Genomic DNA, 20,951 nt, shown 5'->3' on the forward strand with positions numbered 1-20,951 from the left:
TTAGTATATCTAAATAAATCAAACATTTTGTTATTAACTATTTAATTTAATTATTTTATACAATTTATTTTTGTATTTTAGACATTAAATATTCCTTCTTTCTCGCAACAAACCAAACAAAGCAAAATAAATTAAAACAAAAATTAATATTGGCAAGGAAAATTATTAGTATAAATTACAAAATAACAAAGGCCATAGCCTCCCAAAATGCTCTCCACTCAAACATGCTTCCCGCTCAACGGTCAAGACATTTTCTCTGCTCTTTCCCCCACTTTCCTGCCACCCAAACAAGGCTTTTTAGCAGCACCTTCTCATCTCTACTAAACCTTTGCAAGAAACCACAGCATCTACAACAAATCCATGCAAGATTCATCCTCCATGGCCTGCACCAGAACCCAACACTTTCCTCTCATCTCATTGATTCCTATGCCAACTTTGGCCTCCTCAACCTCTCTCTGCAACTCTTTTATTCCATTACCAACCCAAGTTCTCGTCTTTATAACACAATTTTAAGAAATTTGGCGACTTTGGGTGAATATGAAACGACCCTTTTGGTTTACAAGGACATGGTGGTAAAAAAATCTGTGTACCCTGATGAGAAGGCCTACCCTTTAGTTCTAAGAGCTTGTTCTTGTTTGTTAGATGTTGAGTGTGGGAAAATGGTTCATGGGCAGTTGGCAAAATTGGGTTTTGATTCCTTTGAGGTTGTGGGTGATGCTTTGGTTGAGTTCTACAGGGGATTTGGTGAGTTCGAGCAAAAGGTGGTTGATGAAAAGCCTGTTAAGGATTTGGATAATTGGAAAAGTTTGATATTTGAGCCACCTCGAAGTGGAAGTTTGGTCTCTATGATTAATTTGTTGAGGGCAAGTGTTGATTTGGGTTCATTGGATGCAGGCAAAGCTGTTCATTGTTTGGTTCTAGTTAGTGATTTAAGTAAGGATTTGTCTGTGAATACCGCTTTATTGTCAATGTATTCAAAACTAGATAGTTTGAAATATGCAAGGTTGTTATTCAAAAATATGCTGGAGAAGGACCTTGTTGTGTGGAATATAATGATTTCTGCTTATTCTCAGCATGGAAAACCTAAGGAATCACTTGCACAATTGAGGTGCATGGCAAATTCTGGGGTTAGAGCTGATTTGTTCACCGCTATTCCTGCTATTTCCTCGATTAGGCAGTTGAAATCCTTTGAGTGGGCCAAACAAATCCATGCTCATGTTATAAGAAATGGTTCAGATTATCAAGTGTCGGTTCATAATTCTCTTATTGATATGTATTGTGAGTGTGACTGTTTAATTTATGCGAGAAAGATTTTTGAAAATGTAACAAGCAAAACTGTGGTTTCATGGAGCTCAATGATCAAAGGATATGTAAGCCATGATCAGAATCTTGATGCCCTTTCTCTTTTCTCCAGGATGAAAACAGATGGAGTTAAAACTGATTTCATAACAGTTATCAACATCTTGCCTGCATGTGTGAATATAGGGGCACTAGAACAAGTAAAATGCCTTCATGGGTACTCAATGAAGTTTGGTCTGAATTTGCTATCCTCTGTTAATTCAGCAATTCTTATAAGTTATGCAAAATGTGGATCCATAGAAATGGCCAGAAAGCTTTTTGATGAAGAAAAAGTTGATGGTAAGGATATCATAACATGGAACTCTATGATCAGCGCGCACTCTAAGCATGGGGACTGGTCACAATGTTTTGAGTTGTATAATCAGATGAAGCAGTTGAATCTGAAACTGGATCAAGTTACCTTTCTTGGGCTACTGACTGCTTGTGTCAATTCAGGCCTTGTTAAAGAAGGCCGGGCATATTTTAAGGAGATGAGGGAAATCTATGGTTGCCAACCGAGCCAAGAACACTATGCCTGCATGGTAGATTTACTAGGGCGTGCTGGACATATCAAAGAAGCGAGAGAACTTGTCAATGAAATGCCGTTCAAACCAGATACTCGAGTGTTGGGCCCCTTGTTGAGTGCCTGCAAGCTACACTCTGAGACCAAGTTTGCAGAGTCTGCTGCTGAGAAACTTCTACGAATGGAACCAGAAAATGCTGGAAATTACGTTTTACTCTCCAACATATATGCAGCTGCAGGAAAGTGGGATAAATTTGCTAAAATGAGGAGACTTCTTAAAGAGAGGGGACTAAAGAAAATCCCTGGCTGTAGCTGGCTACAAATAAATGGACATGTACATGAGTTTCGTGTTGCCGACCAATCTCATCCAAAAGCAAAGGACATATATGCTTTAATAGGAATACTAGAGTTTGCAATCAAGGAGGCCAGAGATCACACTGCTGGGAAAGTTTCTTAATGATCATTTTGTTCACTGCAGAATTCACAACAGATTTTAGGTGGTGCAGATCGCAAGTGATTGACCTTTATAATTTGCATGAAGTTTACACCAAAGATATGGCCAAAAGAGGCTAGATTCAAGGAAGAAAATGAAGCAGTAAGCAGATCCAGTTCAGCTGGCATTTTGTGGTGCCTTCTGTTTTGAACCAGCTAAGATAAGGCATTTTCAGGTTTGCAGTAAGTTTCCTCCATGATTTCTTATAGATTTCACTTCAACATGCAAGCCAGCTAGAAATACTCAGGATATGGCTTGCCGGCGCTGCTCCCTTATCAGACATCGCTGGCAGCCTTTCACCATTTCCATGTGAGAACCTAAAATGAGAAGTTGCCATGTTTGAAGCTCTTCCAAAGTTCCTAGCATCCTGTGCATAGGAGGTGCGTTTTCTGTGGTAGTTCCAGTGTTAGATTTTGTCATTGATGTATTGCTTTAACTTCTGTAGAAGTACCTACTTTTTCAAATATTTATTATGCTGCCTAAAATTGTGAACATCCTTTGTCTAGAGTTCATTCAATGAGTTAGATCAGCCCGGGGTTGAATAATGAACTAGTTTTGTTTCCATATTGAATCACTACAGGTTTAACCTGGCTGAATGTGGATGACCAGTTCCATTCTAAGAACAGCCGGGAGAACCTGTATAACAAATGATTACTGGATTTTATTCTTCTTTTTTTTTTTTTTGGCAGGCGGGGTGGAACATGACAGTGTGCTTTGCACAGGTAAGTCACGAAATGGTAATCTTAGATCTTTACTACAAACACCACCACCAATTCTCACAAGGCATGTTTGCGATGTTTTATATATGATTCTAGTGAAATTCAGTCCTTAAGCACTTGTTGGATTCTTTGAATTGCCAATGTTAGTTTCTCTGGTTTTGCTAATGTCAACGTGCAGACGTTTTTATAGTTTGGGCGAGAGTTGCTGATTGATTTTGGATAAATGCTTTGGCCATGGTGTTCTGAGCAAGTACAATGATAAGACAAAAGGCAGCTTCACCCTTGCATGAATCCATGGAAATTACTCCAGAAGAACACAGATTTAAATATACTCTTAATTAAAACTTTACCGGGAAACAATGATTGAAAGTTTTGCCCCATTGCAGAAACAGCATTGCTATGCACATGCACGTGCACATATCAATTTATCCAATTCGTAATCAATCATTGGAACGAGATGTATAGTGAGCTGATAATGTTGGTTGGGGATATTTGTAACGGATGGCATTTCCCACTTAAATGCAGCAGTGCTATGAGAAGAGATGCTGCGGGTTTGCTGTCATGATACCTCGAAGAACCAAATGTACCTCACAGTTACTTTGTATTATTTCAGTTGCAAGACTAGATGATGTACAAAATTTTGGGACTGATTGGTCTCCACCATGAATATTAAACACCCTAAAGATTCTCTCTTGCAAGCCTGTTCTTCTCAGTGATTGGACTACAACCGTCGCTTCTTAAATTTTTTTCCTTCCAATCATATGCATATGAGTTTAACTCAAACTCAAAGCCATGATCAGTCCACACTCCCAAGGATTGCTGACAATTGGCATTCTTCATAACATCTGGTCAACCCACTAACATTGTTGTTTACATATTGGAAAATTTGATGAGAACCTCAACATTGAACAGATTACAAAGTGTAAAATTAAATATAAAATGATATAAAATAACATCCATTATCAATATGAACATAATTATCAATAGTCAAAATTGATTCATTGGATCAACAAGGCCCAACACTGACAGGAGGTTTTTCAGCAACCATGACAGCTCTTAAAACCTCGTCTTGCACTATTTGTTATACATCTTCTGCATCACTCTGCTCTTCTTTTGGAGCACTCTTTCCAATCCGTGGTCGTTTAGAAGCTGAGAAAGGAATAGAAAATCATTGAATACCAATTACAATTCACAATAAAGCAAGCATGAGGTTCAGAAACACCCACAAATCATCCAGAAAATGCTAGCAAAATATAAGATAATAGAATGCTTCAGTATCATAATCTTTTAACATTGTCAGCATAACATGCTATTGCGAAATAAAAGAGCAATACATAGTGCATAAATAATTAAATACACACTCCATACACAGTTAACAGAGTCCAGGAGGTCAATCCCATCAAAAGAAGCTCCTGTAGGAACTTATGATTAGATAATTCCATTATTTTACAACAGCTTGCAACGACAATTAGAAAGGTAGCATTGATGGCAATGAGAGACAACAATAGCCATAAATTTACAAGATGAACAAAATGTGTAAATAATATATAAGAACAAGCAGGATACTCACATTGGAGAGAAGATCCAGCAAGACAAGTTAGCCTGGACTTTGTATTAGCCTCAGCCAATGGGTTTGGCTTCCCTTTGATGGCCATGCGAACATCCCAAACACGTATAAACCCATCAGATGATGCAGATGCTACTAAGTATGGAGCATCATCAACACCACCATCTTTGGTAAGCACAACAATACCTTTTACACGGGTAGAATGTGCATCCTCGATGCAATAAGCAACCTTCCCACTGTTCGTGTCCCAGGCTGTAATACTACGGCTCTCACCACCAGTAAATAAAATTCCACTCTGCCAAAATCATAACATGCATACAGAAATTCAAATTATAAGTAAAAAGAGAGCAAAAAACATGCATAATGGAACAAGTAGCATAAGAGGACTTAGAGATATTTGTCAGAAATATAAGTTAAGCAACATCAGAATCCTATAAGTTCATCCATTATAACATTCTTCTTTCAGGTATTAATTTACCCAGCTTTGGAAGAATGCTGACATCTCAAAGAACAGCTTTATCTTTGACATGAAACTAAGCCCCATCAAAATCATGTCATTCAATCTTCTAAGACGCTAACTAACACAATTTACATACCTATAAATCATAAAACAGTAGATTTGTACCAAAAATGGTTTAGCTAAAAGGTGAATGAATTAAGCTTGTAGCTGTTGATCTTTTTGCTCTCTTCTTCCATAAACTTTTTAGCACAACATTATCAACTCATACTACAATCGAATCAACCAACAATAAATAGCTAAAACACTAACAGCCCACTACCAAAACATTCAATTCCTAACAGTCTTACAATTACATACACAAACATAACTCATATGCCTAAAACTCTCTAGAAATTTAAAGCAGTAAATTTTCTACCAAAAATTTTCCATTTTCCTCCATTTCCTCAACCAACAAACGTAATAATTATATTTCAAAAAAGTTTTTTATTAAATAAATAAAAAAACTAACCTCCCCAGAAGCAGCACAAAGAACCCGTTTTTCATTCTCCAACTCATACAACAACCTAGCATCTTCAGCCAAATGAACTCCAATTTTCTCCTCAGACGCCATAAAAAACCTGTCTCCACTCCCATCAAATTTAACGATCGTCGCTTCCTTCCCCAACCTACAACAAAAGCTCCTTTTCCCTCTCATCAAATTCGACATAGCCAAACACCCATCACGTGAGACACTCAATGCAAGCTTCCCAGAAGAATGAACAGCCAAATCATTGATACCCTTTTTATGGGACCTAAAGGACTTGAGAAGAACAAAGGGTTCGGTGTCGAAGATGGAGGTGGAGCCATCAGCGGAGGCGGAGAGGAGGTTGCGAGGGAAGGAGAGGTTGGGAGGGGAATAGAAGGAGAGGGCAGTGATTGAGGAGGAGAAGTGGTGGAGGGGACCCAGGGAAGCGGCGGTGGAGAGGTCGTAGATGTGGATGGTGTCGTCGGAGGAGCCCGACGCAGCGGCGGGACCAGCGGCGGCTACGGTGGTTATGGGGGCGTTGTGGGATGGGTAGGAGAAGAGTTGGGTTAGAGTGAGGGTCTGAGAAGACGGGTCGTAGTTTAAGGGCTTCAGTCTGAAGCCCCATATAAAACGTTCGTAGGAACCTGCTATCAGCGACATGGCTACGGCTGCGGGGATTATCGAAGGGAGAGTTGGAAGAAAGGGTTTAGTTTGGGTTTAACTATGTCGGGCCCCGTGACCCTCCATGTTGACAAAAATGCCCGCTAGGTTTTTTATTTCTTTGAAAATTTAATGTGATAAAAAATTTAAAAAAAAAAGGTAATTGCCCTGACCTTGACTTTAAAATTTGGCTCAAATAACAAAAAAGTTCTTGAATTATATCAATTTTACAATTAAACTCTTTTATTTTTATGGTACTCAAAACATCAATTTTCTTTTATTTGTACCTAAAGAAAATTTTATTTTTTTGATTTTATTCGAAGAAGCCTTATTTCTAACGAAAATGTAAGGGACATTAGCCTTAATACCAACTGTTACTTGTCACGTAAGAGAGTGGTTGCCATGAATTTGTATGTTTCTCGTTTCACATGTTGCATATTAATTAAAGGCAATTGGTTAGGTAAAATATGCAATTAAGGTAAAAAATTGGAAAAATTGACTTGGGAGAAAAAGAAGAAGACTTCTCTCTGATTTTAAGTAAGGTGTGTTGGGTTTTTGTCTTATTTTTTTCTTTCATTTTTTACAGATTAATGTGTTATATATATATATATATATATATATATATATATATATATATATATATATATTGAATAGCATTTAGAATTTATATTTATGGTTTGTTTTAAAAATGAGTACCATATACATGCTGGAAATTATAGAATTGATTTCCAATCTCAAGTTGATCTTCTTTGTTAATAGTTTCTTTGTGTTTGCATTTGCTTAGTGGTCCTGCTGTTGACATAATATTGCAATTGTTGATTATTTGGTCGACTTAAAATGGATTTTATTGGTTGGAAGAATGACTTTTGTTGATTGGACCACTATATTTGTGTATAGTTTTGTCGATAAAAAATAATATGGTTGGACCATTGATGTTAATCAAAATTTAATTCATATGTTGGATGTTGAGGTGATATATTTAAGTAGAATTTTTCATATTGGTAAATTTGTGCATTCTTCAAAAATATTCTATTTGGATGGTATGGAATAGGTTATCATTTTGATATAGAAAGGTTTATTATAGAGTTAGGGTTTTGAATGTGTCATTTTTTTACTTTAAGATCTCTGAGATGGAATTTTTTAAAAGATTGATGTTGGTATTTGATGATGAGATTGTTCTAGATTTAATTGCTATGCTGACAAAGTGGGATTCTATAGATCTAGATGTTGTGACCACGTAGTTAATTAACAAGCTTGATCTGGTAGATGGCATTCTTTTTACTCCTTGAATATGGAAATATAGAGGGTGAGGAAGCTGAGGATAATGTTGAGGGTGACCATAAGGAGAGCAACAAGGTTGAAGTCAATAATGACATAAATGCCTCTATGGACGATGAGGATAATTTAAATGATAATGAGCTTGGTAAGTCTAGCATTATTGATGGCATTGGTGAGATAGTGAATAATTGATTAGAAATTACCTGGAATTAGGAGATACTTTATAGTTGGTGTTGAGTGTTTAATGAAAATTAAATGATGATGAGGAAATCCGAGAGATTAGAAAAAGAATTCAAACAGAAAAGAGGTAAACAGAATGATGACTTAGAGGACACAATTATTCTAGGTCTTGATGATGTTGTAAATTAAAGTGATATTGATAGGGTTGATGAAGGTCATGGACGGTTTAAATTAAATGAAAGTGAATATGGATTGAAGGAGAGAGCAAGGGAAATGAGAGTGAGCACATGGACTTGGTTGATCTGGATATTATTCTAATGATGCCTGATCCGATGATAAGCTTCTTACAAGGAAAAAAAATGCTTGGGACCTAGATCTTACATATCCTAATTGTGTCATTCCAATATGAGAGATTCGAGAACAATAAGCAATTTTAAGAGGCAATTAAGAAATATGCATTTGCAAAGAATGTGCAACTAAGGTTCATGAAATGAACCACATAAAGTTATAGGTTGCAAGAAGGGTTGTCCATATCATAAGCAACAAAAATAAAGTTGTTGTCTGTAGAATTCATCTTTAAACATTACAAGGATAAGATATTGTCTCAACCAAGTTTGAAGATTAAAATTTTAAGGAGTTATGTAGAGAAAAGATGAGAATATATGCCACAATGAGTATGTGTCACAGGGCTGGAAAGATTGTGAATCTGATAAGTATACTAGGTTGTGGAGTTTTGCAATAGAGTTGATGCATGGTAATCTGGGAGCCACAGTTAAAATTCAAGTGGATAGAGAATGCAAAAAGGAAGACAGTGTTCTTGTTGTTTTGTGCATGTTTTAAAGCTTGGAAGGAAAGGTGGATGTACGAGTCTAGGCCTCCTATTATAGGAGTTGATCACACTGTTTTTTCAAAACGGTTTGCAAAAAGAGAGCTGTTGGTAGCCATAAGGAGGGATGGGAACAATTAGATGTTTCCACCTGTTGGGATAGTAGTGGAGGAGGAATGCAAGACTTCATGCAAAATGGTTCCTGGAAATTTTGTTTTAGAAGAGGTACTACGGGGAAGATGTTAAGGCATATAGATGATGAAGCATTAACGACGCTCTCAGACAATTAAAAGGTACATAAGTTTTTATTGCTAATTGTCATTAGTGATTATCAAATAATCATTGAGAATGACTTAAAAAAATTGATCGTGAAGATTTTTATCGATTAGCTTATAAAACAAAAAACCTTATAGTCGTAATATTTGATTTTTACTATTTTTATATCTATTTTTTTTATTTGAGCTTGTTGGAATGTTTTAAGAATATATATAATTATCTATTTAAATTATTAATGAAATCAATCTCTATAATAAAAATGTTCAAATAATCTTCAAAAGAAAAGTGATTGATTGACTTGAAAGTTTGACCTCCATTAGGCTAGAGTATTGGTTTTGGTATTTTGGATGAGAAAGACCAATGATTTGGGCCACCGGCCATAACCTTACTGCAAATTAACAATAAAGATGTCTAATGAGATCAATTACCATTATAATCAATTATCAAAATATGAATAATTTTGACATAATATTTGAAAAAATTTTAAATTATTTAAAAAAATTTAATCAAGTTTATATACTTTTATTTTGAATTAAATAGATCATTATAATTAATAATTAATTAATTATTATTAATTAATATACTATTTATCATTTTTTATCCATGTAGTAGTAACATAGGAAATGAAAAGTATCAGATAATAATGTTATTATATTACATCATCATATATTATGATGAATAAAAAAATTAAAATTTTTTAAAATAATTTAAGATTTTTTAAGTATTATGTTAATAATTTTTTATTGAATATATATTTTTTCATCAAGTAGGGATCATCAATTTTTTACCAAGTAGTAGTACTTGTTTTTGGAGAAACATATTTTTATTTGAAAAAAAAGAAATGATTATTTATATTGATGACAAGGCAAAGGTTATGGAGCTTTATGTCTTTTAAATCTGCAATTTTCTTAGATCTTGGCTCAAACAGGGACCAGAGCAGGGAGTTGCAAAAATGTGGACTTTGTTAAAGAGGCCGAAGCCGAAACAAAAACCCAGTTCACCAAAAGTAGTTTCCTGCTGCACCTTCAAACTGTGTAACAACAAACGCTACTCTGAGTCCGAGTACGAAGCAAATAAATAAAAGTAAAATCCTCATACTATGTGGTCTCTCCATAGTAGTAACAGAAGAATCCTTGGACGGGGTTAATTTTAAATTTCTTTCTTCTGCATACCAAAATACAATCTCCAAAGTTCAAGCGATGAGTCAAGAACAGCAACAACCTTCTCCTGCTCCTGCTTCTCAGCCTGATCATCCTCCTCCTCCTCCATTCGATCCCAGTCGAAGTAACTCTTTTTTCTCTATTATTTTGCTTTGTGGGGTTTCTTTGTTTTTTCTTCTAAGGGTATTGATACCTCTGCTTCATATTTTCTGTTTTCTCTCTCTCTCTCTCTCTCTCTCTCTCTCTTTCTCTCTTAAATTCGGGTTTCTGCTGGTTAGTCGATTTGGATTAAAAAGAAGGTTTTGTAATGGGTATTGCTTGGTTTGCGATTTTCCCAAAAAAAAAGAAAAGAAAAAGATATGCTTGAATTTTCTGCTTTTGCTTTCTGTGCTGATATGTTGGCAAAGTTCTTAATTTTGGTTTCAAGACGCTGAGTAATCAATTGTGATGTGTGTTTATAGTACTTGAAATAGCTCTGATTATTTGTTGAAACTATCTGTTGGTGTAAAGGTGCTATCTTGGTTGACTTAAGTCTATTGCTTTAACCTATATATTAATCTGTTTGTGATTGAATTTTTAAGGCTAATAATTGATTAATTCTTACAGGCGGTTGCTTCAAAAAAAACTAGCCAACGTTGTTCTTTTTTTTTTTTGGTACAAAGCTAACATTGGTATGAACTCATACGCATGAATGCAAATTTAAGCATTTTCAATTACTTAAATTTTCAGATGGTTGGAAATTATAGCTATCATGGTGTTGATGAGAGGAAGGGTTATAGTTTGACGTTACATTTAGTCAACCAGAGTGGTAGCTTTGTAAAATTTGACTGTCTTGGATCTGAAAATTTTTTGTTAATGGGTTATTTGGCTCGGGAGGATATATGATTTTGTGATTATCCTGGATGTAGGCGTTTAATGAGTTTCTCTTATGAATCTCACACTCTCTGTATCACTCTATATCTCAAAACTAGTTATATATGTGCAGTGATTGGTATCATTAAGAGGAAGGCCTTGATAAAAGAGTTAGCTGCTGTATATCACGCAGAATGCCTTGCATACTGTCAAGAACTTCTGGAGCTTCAGAGAAAGTGGGATGAGGTATTTCATCTATGTATCTTTTGAGTAACTTTCTTCTCATCAAATTTAATAAATATATAGAAAATTTCTAAACTTTAAAAATGGATGATTATTATTATCAGTGACCTTACTGCAATTAATTAATCTAATTGCTCTTTGGTCTTTGGATCTCCTAGGTGCAACTGTAGCATATATTACTCTTCCTTCAGTCTATGATATGAGGAATCTGTTTGGCAAAACCTTAGTTTGTGCTTCTTTTTGTTTACCTATGTCTAGTTTGTAGTATACACAGATGTTTGCTACATAAGTAAACATATTTGAACCAATCTGAAGTGCTGCTAATCAGAGTTGGCCTTTTAGAACTTAGTGAGGAGATTTTATTGTAGACATTATTGTGTAGCAGCAAATCCAGAAAGGAGTAGCAAATATCCCATTTCCATTTATACGCTGTTATCTCTAATCTTGGGTTCATAGAGGTCCATAGCTAATCTTCTCACCAGTGCTGTTAAGATCCTATAAAATTAGCTTTCAATCTAACAACTTTCATGGCTATGTGTTCCTGGTAATAGTAGTAATCGACTGTGGTACTCATTTTCTCACTGTTTGCAGCCATTTATTGATGTTAAAACACCTGATGATTTGAGGAAGGAGAAAACGAGGCCCCCAAAACGTCTGAAGAAGTCACGCTGAGCATATTGTAAGATTTGAGCCTAATCTTATACACAATGTTATATCTATTTACAATTTTTAAACTCTGCTGAATTTATAAATGCAAGTTCAAGATGCATCATGTTGCCTAATTTACAGTTTGTTAAGTGGTCAGCAATACCTGTCCCTCATTTTTTTAAGTAGTCAGCTGATACCAGGCATTAGTGTTTAGCCATTCTTGGTTGTGCCTGTTCGCAGGTGATAAGATGGCTCTGCTATTTCAGCAGTTTCCTGCATCGACATAGGGAACGCCTCTCTAGATACCTAAGCAAGCAAGCAGAGGCCAAAAGCAATGGGAATCGCTCCGGATTTATGATTACCATTGATGTACTGTATTCTATGTAACATAAGGATTTGTTACTTCACAAACAAATTTATGGTGTTTACACTTTGTATCATAGTCAAGCTAACTAATGTTCTTAACTATCCACATGTTTGATCCATTATACCTTGTCATTGAGCATTCGATACTACTTGGAGGCCCCAAATATTGAGCTACATTTGTTTCTTCTGCATTTGCTTGTGTTGCGATTTAGATTTTGGTAGCTTGCCTGGCCAGAATTTGATAGCAATATACTGTTTAGGGTCTTCACTGCTTGGGAATACGCTAACATGTGAGATCCAAATGGAAATGGCAGAATGGGTAGAGCATGTTTGTCATCATGGTTTGTTAATAGTCCGCATATGAGAATGTCCAATGTAAAGGTGAGGGTGTCTAATTCCTCAAGGCTACCTTTTCACTTCCCCTTCGGGATGTGCAAAAAGTCCAGGACAAGGAATGCTCAAGAGCTTCTCTCAATTGTATTGGTTCTGTCCGAGCAGTCTAGGACTGGACTGCTACCACAGCCAAATGGTAATAAAGGATTAATTGTACAACAAAAAACATCTTTTTTGGGCTGTAGTCATTTAAAACATTAATCTAAACTCTTTAGGCACAAGCTTTCCATTAAACGGACGGTGTATCAGTCGAAGAGATGTTCTTGAATTCTTTTTCATTTTTTAGATACAGATAAGCCTATGCATAAAATCTTTATCCAAGGTAAATCATGATATTCAATTAAAATTTCTATATAAATCTAAAAAAAGAAAAGTCGGTTAATTTGTATTAAAACTTGGTCCATAGCCTGTTAACAGTTTCTGGCATCTACCTTGTGTGGGTAACATTAGATTGCTAAAAGCGCTGAAATACCTTCCATTCAAAAATCCTGACGAGAACTAATATAATCAGAATAGACAAACTATCATGAGGCTGAAAATCTGGTGCTCTCAAGATTATTAATTTCTCCTTTAATTTGTTTACATGAGATTTTAAAGCCTGCAACTATGGCAAAACTGTTGATTGTACACTTTCAATGCTTGTATTTCTCCAAAACCCAACTCTTATCTTTTGGAAGTAATGTGTATTTCTTGTTGAATTATCATCCTTTCATCATCTTTACCTGCAAAACAACATAAATGCTATGTAGTAAGGCAAAATCAAAAGTTAAACAGTCATTCGCAGATGTTACAAGCTAGGACGTCAACAATATCTTACCTACGTCTTAACAATAGATGCCCATATCCTGTGGACTAGACTATTCGGGCCAGTAGGAGAAGATATCTTTCCTTCAATGAGTTTTTCAGCTGCATGTCCCATTTCATGGACAAATTTTACAGACTCCGATAGTCGATTGAGTAAATTCATCAGGGCAATCACTTCATTCCGTTGCAACTGCAACTAGAGGTCAACAAAATGAACTTTAATGCAAATGACAAGTTGTATACCCAAGAAAAGAAACAACAAAAATTATCTTCAACAAATATACTTAAAACTAGTTGCTAATGGAAACCTAGGATACATCCTGTGAAATGAAAATAAAAGCAAAACCCAGCTTCATAGAGATAATTTCACAAACTGATCTTTGTAGAGATCAACACCACTTTCTGTTCAAACAATGGCATTCATAGGCCATTTCATGGGAAATAATTAAATAAATTGTGCACATGATATAAACTATATCAGCCACAATGGTGAACCCAAAATAGCATTCATTCCTGTGACATATTAAAAAGTTCCACTTTCAATTGTTTCAAATTGAAGTAGCCTCAGTATATCACATTTGAGAAACTTGTAACTACTATTTTTCCTGGACTAAACATCAAGTGTAAAGCAATGCAAAGAATCTAGGTAGTATTTATAGTCCATAGATGATTCTCAACTAGAGGATTTTGCATATTTGCACAATGGTAACAGCATATCAACTGCAACAAATAATGAAGTTACTTTTGATGTCTCTAGAACTTTTCCCAATATATTATATGTGACACCAAATTGTAGGCCAGGATTCCTGGAGGAAGAAATTCAATGGCTTCAAGAGAGCATTTCCTATAAGCAAAAACTCTAGCCACATATTGGAAAAGAATCCATTAGGAAGAAATTAGAACTGGAAACTGAAAGTCAAAAAGTAGGAAATGGTACTTACAGTCTGACCCAAGTGCTCCTCGCCATTAACAGAGAACAGAATCTTCAATGCAGTTCCAAGACCAAGAACCTGAAGCTTTCCCCAAAGCCGACATTTCTCACATCCTACACAGTCCATCAATGCACTACAAAGCCAATGACAATTGTTATATCATTGCAATAAGCCACTTGAATCACTGCACAGATATCAAATGTCAAAAATCAAAGAGAAAAAGGAAACAGTTCATTAAAGTTTCTCCGCTCATGAGGATCACTAAGAACCTGGAGAGAAGGTAAAAATACAATGTCAGATTTCATTTCCTCTTGAGGATGATGAGTTTTGAATGAATTTAGACAGTCTTAATGTGCTAACACAAATACGTTTTAAGAAAATGTAGTTTCCTATTTTATAAGTTTAACATCTGTAGACAGAAGAAATTGTAGCCTTTTACAAGCATTGCCGAAGAGGAATCGAGAGAAACCTGATATTTTTGAATTGTGCTTGTATTTTCTGTTTCAATTCGGGTCCTCTTTGTCCTTTCCACAACTTAGCTTCATCAAATGGAAGCGGACATGCAGCTTGCAGTTTTGGATTATAAACTAGCTGTCTCATTAGGGACTGTGTTTTTAGGTCCTCAGTAGGATTACCAGTATCATATTCAGCTTGTTCCAAGTAATCAGTTGCCTGAAACGCATCGAGTTCTAGTAAGGTAAATGACTCCAGAATAAATATATACTTGAAAAGTAAACATCAAGGGAAAAGATTTATTAAGTATTTTTCTCAACATGTATTTTTTGTTTTTGCCTACTTATGTGCTAGGCTGCTCAAGTACACAAACAGATTCATTATGTACTCATGCTACTCACCTTTGTCACAGCTCGGAGAACAAAGAGGAATGTGAAATACAAGTTTTCAACACGATATGGATATCTTAAGACCCGATCATACATTAATTCGAGATTATGGCCCCACTGAAATCAGTAAAAGGAAAACAAAGAAACAATGTCAGATCTTTTTAAAATTCCCGTGTGCCTAAAGTTTACAAATGAGCGAAAAAGACAAGCATTGAATGACAAGAAATTGAGAATTTATACCAAGTTTGTGGCTTCATCAAGTAGATAATCAGAAGCTATATGGATCGAAATAGATGAGTGAAGACCAGAAATCAATTTGTACAGTATTTTTTCTTCTTGGCATGACTCTTCAGATGGATCTGCATATCAGAGTAAAAATGAATAAAGGATTTTAGTGAAAAAGGGCTTAGGCATCCTTCATTCACACACACAACCACTTAAAAGAAGAATAGAACTCACATTTGGGACAGTTCTCTGAGTAGACAGCATCCCATATCCTTCTAGCCGATGGGCCAGTGTAGCCAGTATAGCGTTCTGGGTTCAGTTGAAGATTCACATACGTCATCTCAGCTGCAAATCAAATTAGACAATCACTTAAGAGGATCACTTTTTTGGACTATTAATGTTTCAAACACCATCATTCTCACTGTCACTCTTATCATATCTGCCATTGCCAATAGAGCAACAATAATCTTCACTGATTTGCATAAGCATCAATTAAATTTATCATTCTCAGGCGCACAAAAGCAAGATTAAGAGCATCCAACAATAAGATAAGCACAATGATAAAACTGAAATATGTCAGAACTGTCAAGAACAATTTTGGACGCACAATTATCTGTCTCGTCATCATGAGTCCAGGGGTTATCTGTTTCTGTCCACCCCCTAAAAGCTTTACTGTCTAGAGTGCGGTCAACAGCAGCCTGTGGCTTTCCTTCTTGGCACATAAGGTCATCTGATGAAAGGCCTCGATGGTTGGGCTTCTTAAATAATTCAGGGAATTCACTTTCGGGACATTCACAAACACTACAGTCCCGCAAACGGCACATACCATCATCAGGCCAAAATGGACAGTCACACCACAACTTAACCTGCCCAGGGCAATAGAAAATATTAGGCTTCAGAGAAAATCAGGTGAGAAAACATAGAGCATGAATTTCAAATGCAGCATATAAACTAACCCTGTCATGCTAAGAGGCAGATAAACTAAAAGGTTTCGAATGAGAACAGTCTATTCTTATGCCCTAAGTTTGTCCGACTTAAGCTTCATAATAGTAGGATTTCTCAACAACATAAACTAGTGAGACACTTTTCATTCTAACCACATGCTTCGACTTCAAAACTTGCATAAATCTTAGAATCACTTCCTTTTCACTCTACAGTTAATGCAAGTATGAAAAAAAATAACCAGATAAGAGGAAATACAAGCTCTAACTGCTTAGACAGACTGCTAAACTGGCTATTTGCCATCCACTAATCTGGTAGTTTCCTATAATTATCTGTAATCAATACATAACCATTTATATTGGAAAGCTTTGTAGTTTCCCACATCAACCATTGTGAAAATTATCTCCACAATAATACAACAAGACATTTACATAATATTTCCATCACACAACGGGCATTGGACAATAAGATAACCTTGAAGTATCGAAAAAATGGTGTTTTAACAAGTTCCTGGAGCAATGGATGTAACACTTCCTCATTAAGATGGTCTACAGTCTCATAATCACAACAACAGTCCTGTACAATACCGCTATACTTGTGTTTGTCCTGCACAAATTGAAGAAAACAGTCATTGTCATACAAACAAAATGCCAACCATTTCATCATTCAACCTAAAAAAAAGGAGGGAACAAAAGGACAAATGGCAACACGTTTCAATGAATTCATAAAAAGGCTGCTAAGAAATTCAGAAATCAAAAGGGGGGATCACAAAAATAAATAAATGCGAAACTGGGTACTTAAATTTGGACCAATTGGACTCAAAGGAAAGTAAGGAAAAAAATAAAACCTTTCTCCTCATTTCAATCTAAGTCTCCACCATTTTCTGAGTACCCAAATAAAACTAGGCAAACGGCATCACTTTTCAATGATTCATTTACACATTGCTAACAATTTATAAGCCAAAGGATAAATTCACAAGAAATCAGAAATGGGCAGTTGAAATTGGCGCCAACTGAACAAAATCAAAGTAGAAAAAGAAGAAGTAAACTTCATTTTTCATTTCGTTCCAAAGATTACTTCCATTTCCTAAGTAACCAAACTAAAGGGAATGGGTAAAAAGAGATAGAAAGCGAAACCTGAGAACAAAGACAAGACTTGTTAGTGTGTCCAAACAGAGAGATCTTTAGTGTACTTTTAGACGCCAAAGCTATTGCAACAACAATTGTAATGAAAGCTCCAATCACCCATCTCCGCCTCATTTTCTCACTCTTCTTCCCCTTCTTAACCTCTGATTCCACCATCTGCCACCTTTTCAACAAAGCAGAAAAAGACCCAGATTGCTAAAACACTGAAAAAACTTGTTGGGTTTTCTACAATGAAAAGAAAACAAGAGAAATTCGGGACTATTTTTCAAGAATAGAATCGTCAAGGGTAATAGATTACTGGGTTTTACGGTTGGGTTATTTAAAGGGAGATTTTGGGGTTAAGAAAGGTAAAAAAATTATGATTAAAAGGGGATCAAGGTGGACAGAAAGAATGATGTTGTGAGAAATTGTGCGCGTTTTTTCTCTTCTTTGATGGTTTTTGTTTCTCTGCCTCTTCTCTACAGTTTCAAACCATGGGCACGCACTGAAAAAATCGAAGGGGTAGGATTTGGTCATTGAAGGTGCCCCCAAACTAAGTACCATATTAATTACGTCACCAAGAAAAGGAGGTGGACAGGAACAGGAACCTTCTTCTGGAAGGGTTTAGTTTCAACACATTTGTGTTGACTTTCTTTGTTACCAAAGTGAGTGACTCCGCGTTGACCTTTTTCAAAATAAAAAAATAAAAAATTGTACTACTGAGTTCGAAAATAAAAAATTAAACACGCACTAATCAATAATAGATAAATAAAAGTATAAAATTCAAATTTATCAATTTATTTATGTCAAAGTATATCTCTTACAAATTGTGTCACAGTTATCAATATATTATGAAAAAACTCATACTTATAAGTGATGGATCTTGGTGTAATTTTTTTTTGTCATTAGATAATTGTAAGATTATAATAAAAAGAATTGCAAGTGAAATTCTTTAATTTAATTTAATAAATTAAATTTATCACATATTTTTAAACGAGTGTAATTTTTTATATTATATTTTTTAATTTGACTCAAAAATGACTTAAAGATAAACTAATTTTTTAACATTAACTTTTGATTAATTTAAAATGAAACAATAGTGAAATTATATTTTTCAAATATAAGTGATAAATTCAATTTATCACACTAAGCATAAGATCTGAATTAAAGCGATAAATGGTGACTTTATTTCATGCATAAACAAACATACAAATTTGTTACAAATGGAGAACTGGGGTTCAGCCTTTGGGCTGGGCTCAAATTTGATGTTGGGTTAAGATTTTGACCCAATCATGTTTGGGCTAAGATCCGACTCGGCTCCATAAAGCTACAACTAACTATTAGTAGTATTGTTACTAATACCAAAAGAAACTACTAACAGTATATTATATTATTAAGAAAGTTAATTTTTAAAAATTGGTTTTTTCGTATTTTTAATTATCAAGATAATAAAAACAATAAGTAATGAGAAGTAAATTATTTTAAGTTATTTTTTGTCTAATTGGCAATGTGGTTAGTTGGGATGAGCTTTAACTTTGTATTTAGATTTGAACCATCAACACCCTTAAATGTATAAAGGTAAAATTTTCGGACAGCAATCGGGAGCATTAAGCCCAGTAAATTGAAAATCTGTGTTAAAAGCATAATAAATAAGCCTCAACCGCCCTGTTAACAATACAGTCTCAATTCATAAGATAATGAGATAAAGAGAGCAGAAAATTAATTCTTGGGGTTTTAGGATCCGTGAAATACGATTCCTGTTTACTACTTTTTCTCGTCCTTGGTTCCACATGAAATCACTTAAAAAGGATCCATGGCCGTTGGACATAGCAGTCAAAGTGTCAGACAAGTTTGACAAAGAGTCAATGAAGAGATAGTGGCTAAGGGGTTCATGATTCTGTTGATGCTATTCTGCTTCAGGAAACAAGAAAATCATGGTCAAGTTTTACATCGCTCGACAATCACATCTTTCTTACCGATGATTTCACATAGGGATTTTTTTTCATAAACCCCGGAAAGCCACATGGAAAATGATTGCTTTCACCATGTAATCATTTTTCCTGATACCTTTTGTCTGCTGCTTCCATCTGCTTCTCCACCTAACGATACGCAATTACCCAATGCCTTCCTCTTCCCTCTCTCTCGCTCTCTCTCACAGGATAATTAATAAAACATGTTAAGTTTCCAGAATCTCAGCTCTTATTTATTGTAACATAACTCATCTCATCAGGGCAGGACAACGTACAGTACTGAAAAACCCTTTCACTTCATTAATTCAAGTTGTGGTGATTTTATGTCTTTAAAATTAGACCTAATACTGATGAAACTAATGATGAAGAACTTAAACGAAATGACCTATAAGAAACTAGATTATGACACCCATCATATGTTGTTAAGGAAACATTTACAGATAACTCCATCTTCACTCGGGTGAAGGGTAGGAGCCTAATTGTTCATTTTTTTTTTTTTTTGAGGAAAGGGAGCGTACTTGATCATGTTAATGGAGAAACAAATGAACTGAGAATAGAGCATTGTCATCTTCCACAATCATATTTCATCCCCCAATTCAATGAGCCCTGCCCCTGCCTCACAGACAACATCACCACGTTCTTTTGTTCTGGAAATCGAATCTCAAACGGATAAAAGTTAACTTCCCAAAATAAATATAGCATGGGAAAATATATGGTCCAGAATCAATTCATCACTAGAATCATCTGGACATTGCCAAAGACTCCACTCTGTCTATACTTCAACCAGAGACATCAACTATCAATTTGTGTCTGCTTAATCAAATTAATTATCCAAACACGTGTACTAATCAAACATATTTTTCAGATTAAATTGCTTTAAATGGAGGGAACTCATCAGTCAGGAGAATGCAAAAGGCCAAAAAAATAAGTTCATTTTTTTCAAGCCCATTTGATAGCACTGACAACCTAGATAAGAGAGAGGGGGGGGTTGTTTATTCAATTAATTAATCTTGGTTAACCCTGGGCATCCTTTCCTGGGAAAATACCGTTAGTCAACCGAGTGACTTCGCATGGCATGCAAGCCATCGGCATTTAGTGTAAGGAATATGATCTGTCACCATTTCGTTGCCCCACGGAGATGGATCTTTGTACTGTTTTTTTCCCTCTTCCTTTATTCCATCGCCGGCGATCACTCTATCATATGTTCCGGCAGCTCTATGCATGATGTTAATTTGCAATGTGGAAAGAATTGAAGATTATGTATTGAAAAATCGATTCAGAAGACAGAAAATTAAAGAAGCATAAAAACATATCGTTGAGTCATGGAATTCTCTAAGTAGTGGTTAGTAATAAGTTTAAGCTCTATAAGATGAGAAACTCTCTACTTTAATGCTCAGGACAAAGAAGCTGACAAGCCAAGAAGCAAGGTCCGCTCACATTGGCGTCACCCCGTACTCTGTACAGCAGCCCTAGCTAGCTAACTAGTTAGAATTGAAACAGAAAGCCTACACACAAATTGAAAACCCCTCCATTTTAATTAAAAAAAATGCAACGAAAAGGAGATAAGATCAAAGAGCAAATCATAATTCATATATTTAATATAAATATAAAAGTTGACAATAAAT

General features: G+C 35.4%; 4 protein-coding genes across 4 annotated transcripts; 2 read left to right on the forward strand and 2 right to left on the reverse strand.

Annotated features, from left to right (window-relative positions):
* LOC18596462 (pentatricopeptide repeat-containing protein At1g11290, chloroplastic) lies at nt 219–3,788 on the forward strand. The gene is made up of 2 exons (XM_018123836.1): nt 219–2,734; nt 3,044–3,788. Exon 1 carries the CDS (start codon nt 225–227, stop codon nt 2,316–2,318), a length of 2,094 nt encoding a protein of 697 aa, XP_017979325.1. The 5' UTR covers nt 219–224; the 3' UTR covers nt 2,319–2,734; nt 3,044–3,788.
* LOC18596463 (p21-activated protein kinase-interacting protein 1-like) lies at nt 3,890–6,355 on the reverse strand. Its single transcript, XM_007024957.2, has 3 exons — nt 5,609–6,355; nt 4,644–4,935; nt 3,890–4,222 (listed from the first exon to the last, which is right to left on the reverse strand). The coding sequence occupies exons 1-3, from the start codon at nt 6,263–6,265 to the stop codon at nt 4,155–4,157; spliced, it is 1,017 nt and encodes a 338-aa protein (XP_007025019.2). The 5' UTR covers nt 6,266–6,355; the 3' UTR covers nt 3,890–4,154.
* LOC18596465 lies at nt 9,724–12,268 on the forward strand. The gene is made up of 4 exons (XM_007024959.2): nt 9,724–10,109; nt 10,971–11,083; nt 11,672–11,759; nt 11,969–12,268. Exons 1-3 carry the CDS (start codon nt 10,025–10,027, stop codon nt 11,750–11,752), a joined length of 279 nt encoding a protein of 92 aa, XP_007025021.1. The 5' UTR covers nt 9,724–10,024; the 3' UTR covers nt 11,753–11,759; nt 11,969–12,268.
* Nucleotides 12,848–17,895, reverse strand: LOC18596466 (endoplasmic reticulum oxidoreductin-1). Its single transcript, XM_007024960.2, has 10 exons — nt 17,369–17,895; nt 16,707–16,838; nt 15,898–16,156; nt 15,525–15,635; nt 15,306–15,424; nt 15,078–15,182; nt 14,693–14,895; nt 14,233–14,356; nt 13,305–13,487; nt 12,848–13,209 (listed from the first exon to the last, which is right to left on the reverse strand). The coding sequence occupies exons 1-9, from the start codon at nt 17,531–17,533 to the stop codon at nt 13,305–13,307; spliced, it is 1,401 nt and encodes a 466-aa protein (XP_007025022.1). The 5' UTR covers nt 17,534–17,895; the 3' UTR covers nt 12,848–13,209.

Source organism: Theobroma cacao, chromosome 6, assembly GCF_000208745.1.
Source record: "Theobroma cacao cultivar B97-61/B2 chromosome 6, Criollo_cocoa_genome_V2, whole genome shotgun sequence".
Taxonomy (NCBI): Eukaryota; Viridiplantae; Streptophyta; class Magnoliopsida; order Malvales; family Malvaceae; genus Theobroma; species Theobroma cacao.